The following is an 8932-nucleotide window of genomic DNA, read 5'->3' as shown; positions in this document are numbered from 1 at the left end:
AGGAATCCAACCCTTTTAAAAACAAAAACCACCAGAATTCATGGCCACGAGCTCAAATCCAAACACGAGACGGCTCGTTGGCGCAAAACTGTAAGTAAAATCCAATTAAGCAGGACTTTGGGGCATCTCCAAGTTTGAGAGGCCATGTGATGATCACAAAGAGGAAGAAGTCTGTTGAACTGCCTCATGATTAATTCAGCACAACTTTAGTGGAGCTGGTCGCGGGGATGAAGAGAGGGAGACAAAAACAGGCTGAGAGGAGAGCAAGCATCACAACACTGCTCCTCTTTCATGCTCCAGCAGAGGAGAACGCAACAGCCCAGTCAGGCTGGCTGTGTGTTGCCTTATATCTGTGCTGTCCCCGCCTCGCGTGTGACAGCTTGCAGCCGTGATGGGACCCCATGGGAGCGGGGAGCGGATTCACTAACCTGCCGGTGTCTGTGAGACCGACGCGCGCCTCCAATCTGGTGGTCACATGGGGTGGAGGAGGGGGAGGGGTGTGTTTGTGTGTGTCGGTGATGATGGTGGGGGCTAGTTAGATTATTAGGGTCTGTCGAGGCCGAGGCGTGGGGCAAACTGTTGTGCGGGAGTGGGCACGATGGCGCGTGACGCGCACGAGTTTTTAAAAAACGTCTTTTTGAACTTTTGTGGACGAACCACCGGGAACCATTAAAGACTCGTTTTCTCTAATAGATTTCATTGATTTCTGCCACAAACTGACGAGGAAATAAAAAATAAGTGTGTGTATTTTATTTTAGGACAAGTTAACTTTCGTTGATAAAGATTAGATTTTTAAAAAATAAACTTGAACACATTTTTGGTTTAAAAATAAGAAAAATAAATCCAAAAACTAAAAAATGAGATTGCTGGAATTTCAAACCGAATTTTAAAAAGATAAATTATTTTATACTGAGAAATTAACAAAAATAAAGAAAGCAACTGTATTATTATTATTATTATTATTATTATTATTATTATTATTATAAATTAACAAAAATAAAGAAAGCAACTGTATTATTATTATCGTTATTATTATTATTATTATCATTATTATTATTATTATAAATTAACAAAAATAAAGAAATCAACTGTATTATTATTATTATTATTATTATCGTTATTATTATTATTTATAATAATAATATTTATAATAATAATCATTATTAATATTATATGTGTATTAATTTAAATATTTCTAATAAATAAACATTACTTTAGATAAATACATTTAACATGTAAACAAATCGAAGCCTTGATAAATAAAAAGGAATTCTGTCCAACGGGGATCTTAAAAACAAAGCCAGTGAAAGAAAAAGGAGCGTAGAAGAAGAAGGAGCCGCGCGCGCCGCTCCATAATAACCCCATTATCAGCCTCATCAATGATGTAATGAAAGCAAACAGTGTGAAAATTGCCTGTAAACAGTTGGATCTGAGTCTCCTGATGAATTCAGTGTCTCTTTTATCAAAGTGAGGATGAGCCAGAGAGGAGAGGGAGGAAAGGGGGGAGGGGAGGTCCAGCCCTCCTCAGCCAATCAAGGCGCGTCACAGGGGACTCACGTGGACGAGGCGCTCTTAAAACCTAGCTCCTGACTTTTCCTCAAGTTCAATACTTTGGGATTCCCTCCCACCCAGGCTCATCCCGTCCCTTTACTCACCAGTTGTCACTCTTTAACCCCCCCCCCCCTCTCTCTCTCTCTCACCCTCTCATTTTTTGTCTTCCTCTCTCTCTAATTGCTGCCTCTCATCATCCTTCGCTTCTTCTTTTCCTCCCTTTTCTCGTTCAGCGCGTGGACACTTCTCGTTTACTCCGAGTGTTTTCAAAGCTTTTCTCTCCTCTGAGGAACAGTTTTCTTGAATGGCCACGCGATTTGCTGAGAGTCTTCCTCCGGTCGGCTCTGGAGTCTGACGCGCGCGCACGCGCCTGCCTGTCCGGTTCCGCTGAAGCCTCCGCCGGTGCTGCTGCTGCTGCGTGACCTGCAGGTGTGGGTTTGTTCTTGATTCGCAGGTGAGACCCCTGGTGAGGACTAGTGAAGCCCGAGCTTCCTGTAGGAAGCAGAAAGAATCGGTCGTGACCGAGTCATCGCGTCTCCTCACGACTGAAGTGAACCTGGAAGTATTTCTCAGCAAAGACCCAGAAGGGAAACTGGAAGCAGCCGAGGAGAAACCTTCATCCTAGCGGCTTCTGAAGCTTTTTCTGATTTACTGGTTTCTGTTTGGTGCTGGAGGAGGAGGGGGCTCGGTTCTGCTCTCCGGGATTAAACCAAACGCAACTTTCCTCCCTGAAATCAAACTTGTACCTGAAACCAAATGGTCGTTTAAGAGAAGCCGCATTGAAACGATGGAGGCGTCCGCCAACGGGTCCAGTTTTGGCATCGACTCGCTGCTGTCTCACCGGCCCGGAAGTCCGGTTTCCAAGGGGGACGGCCTGGTGGGGGAGTGCCGCTCGCCTCTGGAGTTCAGCCCCAGATCAGACGCGGAGAGCGGCTGCTCGTCGCCGCCGTCGCCCCGGAGGGAGTGCGTGGAGGATGTGGCCCAGAGGCAGGGTCACGGCGCGCTGCTTCCGCCGCACCTCCAGCACGCGCAGATCTCCGCGGGGTCGCAGCAGCGGACCGTGACCTCGTCGTTCCTGATCAGAGACATTCTGGCGGACTGTAAGCCCCTGGCCGCCTGCGCACCTTATTCCAGTAACGGACAACCGACCCAAGAGGCGGGGAGGCTGGCGGCCAAGGTAGCGGACGAGTTCATCGAGAAGATCCACAGCAACTCGTCATCAGACAGCGAATATAAAGGTAGGCGGAGGAGATGAGCTCCTGGACTCAGATCGCTCCCAGTTAGTCCTAAATCCAGACCAGAATGGTTCAGTTACTGGTTAGAAATTTAGATTATTTCCGTTCTTTTTTGAAGATTCCAAAATAAAGCTGATTTTGGGTTAACGATGAATCCAAAATAAAATAACAGTAAAAAAGAAATTAAAAGATTTGTGATCCACTGTAGAAAAAATGCAATTTAAATTGTGTTTATTAGAAAATAATACAAAATAAATTCCAACTATTTAACATATTTTTATTTGTTAAATATATAATCTGTGTTTATTTTTATTTGGAATATAGAATTAAAACTATAATGTTACAAAAAATAAAAACAATATTTAATCGGTAAACGTTTGATATTAGGAAAATAAAGCTTCAAATAAATGTAAGGTGATTTATCCTGAAACGCGACAGACGGGATTATCTGCTCCTTCCCGGGAATCTTCTCGTTTTAAACCAAAGTTTGCAACAGAAGAATGAAAGCGTCGGGAGCGACGACACACTCGCCTGCAGATAAACGCCATCAGGAGTGTGTGTGTGTGTGTGTGTGTGTGTGTGTGTGTGTGTGATTCCAATCATGTCAGCCGTAAACAGACATGTCACCTCCACTGACAGTTTAATGAAGCGGTGGCTGGAAGGGAAGGCCGCTGGAGGCCGTACATGAACAAAAATCTCATCATTAAGCTAAAAAAATTTCCCTTTAATTACTAATTTTAAGGATTTAATTGGATTAAATTGCATTTTAGTTCAAATTTGAACAAACTGCACAAATCCTGTGCTTTTAGCAGGAGAAGAAAATCGTGAACCATTGATTAATCGAGTAATTGATTAATCAGGGCAGCCGCAGACGTTGCTCTATGGCTTTGATTTCCCACACAGCCGCTGCCCTGAACGCCTCACGGATTTGATGTAATTTGTCCCCGGTGTTAATCACATTTGTTTCCGCACCGGTTCTGGTTCCACCCCCAACGCCCCCTGCTCTTGCCATGGTTCTGTGAAGTTCTGTCGGTCCCGGTTGGAAGGCCGGTCCGGTCCCTGGTGGCGTCATTAGGCAGATTATTATTGTGCTGCTTCTCCAGACGACTCAACTAACGCAAGAGCTCCTCTGCTCGTTTCTCCCCTTTTCTCTTTCCTCTCACATCTGATGATCAGTAGAACATTGGAACGAGTCAGGGAGAACAAAGGTCGCGGCTCTGCTGACGGGACCACATCAGATCATTGGAGAAGCTTTTCAGAACAACTTAACGTCAAATCAAACAGCTTTTAGCCTCAAAACCAGCAGATAGAACCAAACTTTGACAGATGATCAGGTTACCTTGACTGGAAATGAACAGGAACATGTTTTAAATATTATAAAATAAGTTTTCATTCGTTTCCAGAACCAGCAGGAGTTCGGATCGGGGATGTTGGGACTATTAAAGCCAGAATGTTGGATGTAAAATATTAGAAATAATTTACACAACATAGGTTTGGTTAGCATGTCTCCCACTTAGTAGAACCGTTAAAAACAGTTCGTTTCCTGTGAAAATAAATCAAATATTAAGAATGTTTCAGGATGAAATAATGTTTTATGTCGCTTCAGTTTCACGTGATTCATTTTAGTGTCCTTTTCTTTTTCATCTCGGTGTCCTGAACAGTAAAAGAGGAGGGGGACAGGGAGATCTCCAGCAGCAGGGACAGTCCTCAGGTGCGGCTGAAGAAGCCCCGGAAGGCCCGAACCGCCTTCACGGACCACCAGCTGGCGCAGCTGGAGCGCAGCTTCGAGCGGCAGAAGTACCTGAGCGTCCAGGACCGCATGGAGCTGGCGGCCTCCCTCAACCTCACAGACACGCAGGTCAAGACCTGGTACCAGAACCGGAGGTGAGTCACGGGGAAGGGGGTGGAGGAGGGAGGAGGATAATCTCTTCATGGCGGGATCACAAAACCAGACTTATTATTGATTTATTTTTTCATCTTTTTTTTTACAAAAAAAAAAACAAGATCAAAACAATTATTTTTCGAACTAAATCACCAAGAAATCAAACTTAAGTCTGGTTTTCTGTTGATTTTACTCTTGTGTTTGATGTTTTTGATTCTAGTTTTGTTGTCTGTCACGTGACCTTGCGTGCACTGAAAGATACCAGTAGATGATATGTATTATTTATCACTATTAATAGTTATACACTTTATATTGATAATTTTCTAAGATAAAATAAAAATGTTGTTTAATTTCAGCAAACCAAATATATAAATGACAGGATTATTAAAACACTGTGGGAGTTTATTTTGGATTGGATGACAGTTTGTGTCATTTGAAGTAAAATGAAGTCCCTTCTGCGTTTTAGATTCAACATTTCATAACGAACCCAAAACCTTCTGATGGTTTAATGCTAAACTCGAAGTCGCGCTTAAACAAACCTGTTCCTGCCTTAAACTAACTCGTGTTTTTATGTGTGCGTTTCTGCAGTTAAATGACATAAATAAATATAAAAACACTATTGGAGTTGCAGTATTTTATGAATAATGCATCGTTGCATGTGTGCATATTAATAATTCAAAGAAACGACTATATCCACTCAATTATCTTTATTATGAATTATTCACCTGCGCGGAGTGCAGCAGCAGCAGCGGCGGCGGCGGCGGGTGGAGGAGGAGGTGTGAGGAGCGGTGCAGGAGGGAGGTTTGGGTGATCTTATGGGTGTTTCTTTCTTTCTTTTTTTTCCTTTTTTTAAAATTTTTTTTTTGAGGACAGAAAAGGTAAAAACAGAAAACATTCCTGACATGCAACAGGATTCCAGGTGAAGCGAGTGGGAATATTTCCAAACTAAAACAGGATGTTTGATCCGTTCCAGGACGAAGTGGAAGCGGCAGACCGCGGTCGGACTGGAGCTGCTGGCGGAAGCTGGGAACTACTCCGCCCTGCAGAGGATGTTCCCGTCCCCATACTTCTACCCACAGAGCCTGGTCTCGAACCTGGACCCCGGGGCGGCGCTGTACCTATACAGGGGCCCCTCGGCGCCCCCGCCGGCCCTACAGAGACCCCTGGTCCCGCGCATCCTGCTGCACGGCCTGCAGGGAGGCAGCGAGGCGCCGCCCCCGCCACCTCCTCTGCCCCCCATGTCCGGCGTGCTTCCCCGGCCTCAGCAGCGGTGAGCCGCTGACATGACTCCGTTAAATGTCCCGGAGCCGTGACCATGAAAAAAAAGCTGCAAACGCAGAAGACAACAATAGAAACATTTTGGGCCTTTAGGGGACAAAAACCGGCCGATTAGGATAAACAAGGACGGAGGTTCGTGCCTCAGATCCGAAAAGACTTCTGGATTTTTTTATTTGCTAATTTTATTCGTCAAAATATTATTTATTTATTGTTTATTTATTTATGTTTCCAGACGAATTAAAACATCTAAGTTAAGTATTTATCCAAACCCACTTTCAGTATTTTTCCAACAGACTCCAAATTGTTGGTGGCACATTTGACCCATAAAGCCAATTATTATTATTATTGTTATTATTATTATTATTATTATTATTGTTATTATAAAGCATACATATCATTTAGATTAGACAACAATATTTTTTTTACTTATGGAAACTCTTTTTGCCTCCACGTGTTCAGCAGTTGTAAACCTGTACATAAGAATATTTTCATTTCTAAACCGGAAGAGACTGATTTTAAAGAAACTCTTTTTTCAGACCACCGTGATCAAGTTTTAACAGATTATGTTAAATCCAGAAAAAATAAATAAAAACGTGAATAATTAAATCAAATCTACGCGTGAAGACCGGATGGACCTGTCTGGAGTCAGCTTAAGGAACACACCTGGACACGAGCAGATCCATATGGAGATTTTCTCTGTTTTATTTGATGTTTTGAAGTCATTTCTGTCCGAGGCGGGTTGAAGGCAGCCGGCCCAGAGATGGTTCTTCCGCCGGGACTCGGGTCCACACAGGTGACCTCCTGCTGGCTCGTTGTGTTTGAGCAGACGTTGTGCTTTCCTTCTGTTATTTGCAGCTGTGGTCATTGTTCTAACTCTCCTTTGGTGAAAATGTTTATTGCAGATATCAAACTTGTGGAGTGCTTTTCGTATATTTCCCGGATCGTTTTTTAAATATTTTAATTTGATTTACTTTTTATTTCTAAAAGAATTCGTTCCTCTCAGAACTTTTGCACCCCCCCCCCCCCCCCCCCCACACACACACACACACAAAGTTCATGTCATTTGTGGCGCGCAGCAGAGATGGGGCGGGGGGGCTGGGGGTGGAAGGAGAGGGGGATTTGATGTGAAAGAGAAATTACTTTTATAAATGTGGAAATAAAAAGTCTTTGCTTTATTCCTCTTCGAGTTTTGTTCGAAAATGACGTCACCTGAATCAACACGTGGATTTGACTTTATTGTCAGAATCATAAGATTTAAAATCACCAACAGAGGAGGAGAAATGCAGCCAGAATCACAGGAGAAGCTCTGATTTCAGCCAAAATTAAACACAGAAATAAACAAAAATCGGATGTTTTCCGGGTCCTGGAATAAAGCCCTCCATCTAAATGAAGCTCCAGGTTTTATTTACCTGTTTAAAATACAACAGGAGCCGTGGAGATGCCTCCTGGCATTCTAATTGAAACATCTTGTCTCCACGCAGCCAAGAGCAGTTTGAGGAAAATCGTGTTTGAGTGAATTTGTCTTCTCTTCCCGCGTGTTTGGTTTAGTTTGGCTTATTTAATTTGTTCCTTGTTGAGCTTAAGGAGGAAAACTGTTAATAAAAGCGCGCCTTTCCTCACTTTTTTCCAAAAGCAGCAGCGACATATCCGGACAGGTTAATTATGTTCAGTATGAATCATTTCCATCAACTATTGCAAAAAATGTGACTCCTAATGAGTTTTCTTGTCTTCTCTGATCGGATTTGGTTTTGGAAGAGGTGCGTGATGCTCCTCCTCCCTCCTTTATTATCATCATTCTTTTGAAATTAAAAGCACCAAACACAATGCAGACATTAAATATTAATGTCACGCGCAATTGTTTAAGTGCCTTAAATGTTCCCCATTTTGGAAATGGATTGTTTCCACCCTTCTTCTCCTTGAGGGTGCTGGATGTGCGCTCCGGTGCCAAACGGCTCTAACAGCTGCTGACCGGGCTGGAGCTGACTGCAGACCGGGATCAGCGCGGGGACAGCTGGTCAGCGGCTCCACACCCCCTCCTCCTTCCTTCACCCATCGCTCCTCTCTCTCTCCCTCCCTCCGCGTGGATCCGTGCCGTGCGTCTGCGGCGCGTTGGGGGTTAAAGGCGTCCGGGCTGACGGACAAGCCTCCGCGTGTTGGATGTTAACGATCAGACAAAAGACTTTAATCGGTTTTAATTGAAAGTCGATAATGGGTTTGATAGCCAGCTCGCCCTGCTGTCCTCCGCGCATGGCACCTGTTATCCACCCCCACGCCACCCTCTTGGTGGCCATGAGACATCAGACTGACGGCCCGACAACTTTGCGCCTTTATGATGCGGAAAATTGCATAAAAACACAGCGAAGCGAGCCAAGCAGGTTTTTGGAGCCTCGGAGGTTAAAGAGGAGAAAAAAGGAACAAAACAAACAAAAAAAAAAAAAAAACTCCCAAACTGCTCCAGAAAGATCATCAGAGTCCCATCATGGATCCGTGACCGATTCGGATAACGACGCGAACTGATTAGAATAAAGCAAACAGGCGCAACGCGCATTAGCTTCACGACTCAGTCTGGTTTTATTTCCATGTGAAAGAGTGTTGGTGCAAATCCCCGGCTCTGACCGCGGATTGTCCCCGGCTCAGGGTTAATGAAGTGCGGATGGAATGCAGCTAAGATCCCGAAAGACTAAAAAGAGAAAGAAAAAAGGCTTAGAGGCTGAGGAACAGTGGCTCTTCCTAATCCCACAGACTAATAATAATATTAATATAATAATAATAATAATAATAATAATAATAAAACCCCAATAATAATAATAATAACAATAATAATAATACAATAATAATAATAATAATAATAATATAATAATATTGGTAATAACTCTAATAACAACAATAACAATAATAATATAATAATAACAATAGTAATAATAATAATAATTATAATTATAATATAATAATAATATAATAATATTGGTAATAACTCTAATAATAA

At 43.1% G+C, this 8932-nt stretch overlaps 1 protein-coding gene across 1 annotated transcript; it reads left to right on the top strand.

Moving 5' to 3' along the window:
* The first annotated feature begins 1591 nt into the window (after positions 1-1591).
* Positions 1592-8731, top strand: barhl1b (BarH-like homeobox 1b). The gene is made up of 3 exons (XM_015943508.3): positions 1592-2789; positions 4448-4670; positions 5642-8731. The coding sequence occupies exons 1-3, from the start codon at positions 2339-2341 to the stop codon at positions 5940-5942; spliced, it is 975 nt and encodes a 324-aa protein (XP_015798994.1). The 5' UTR covers positions 1592-2338; the 3' UTR covers positions 5943-8731.
* Positions 8732-8932: the final 201 nt, after the last annotated feature.

This window comes from Nothobranchius furzeri, chromosome 6 (assembly GCF_043380555.1).
Source record: "Nothobranchius furzeri strain GRZ-AD chromosome 6, NfurGRZ-RIMD1, whole genome shotgun sequence".
In the NCBI taxonomy this organism is placed as follows: Eukaryota; Metazoa; Chordata; class Actinopteri; order Cyprinodontiformes; family Nothobranchiidae; genus Nothobranchius; species Nothobranchius furzeri.
Note: the sequence above shows the minus strand (reverse complement) of the source record. Positions and strands in the feature narration are given on the sequence as shown.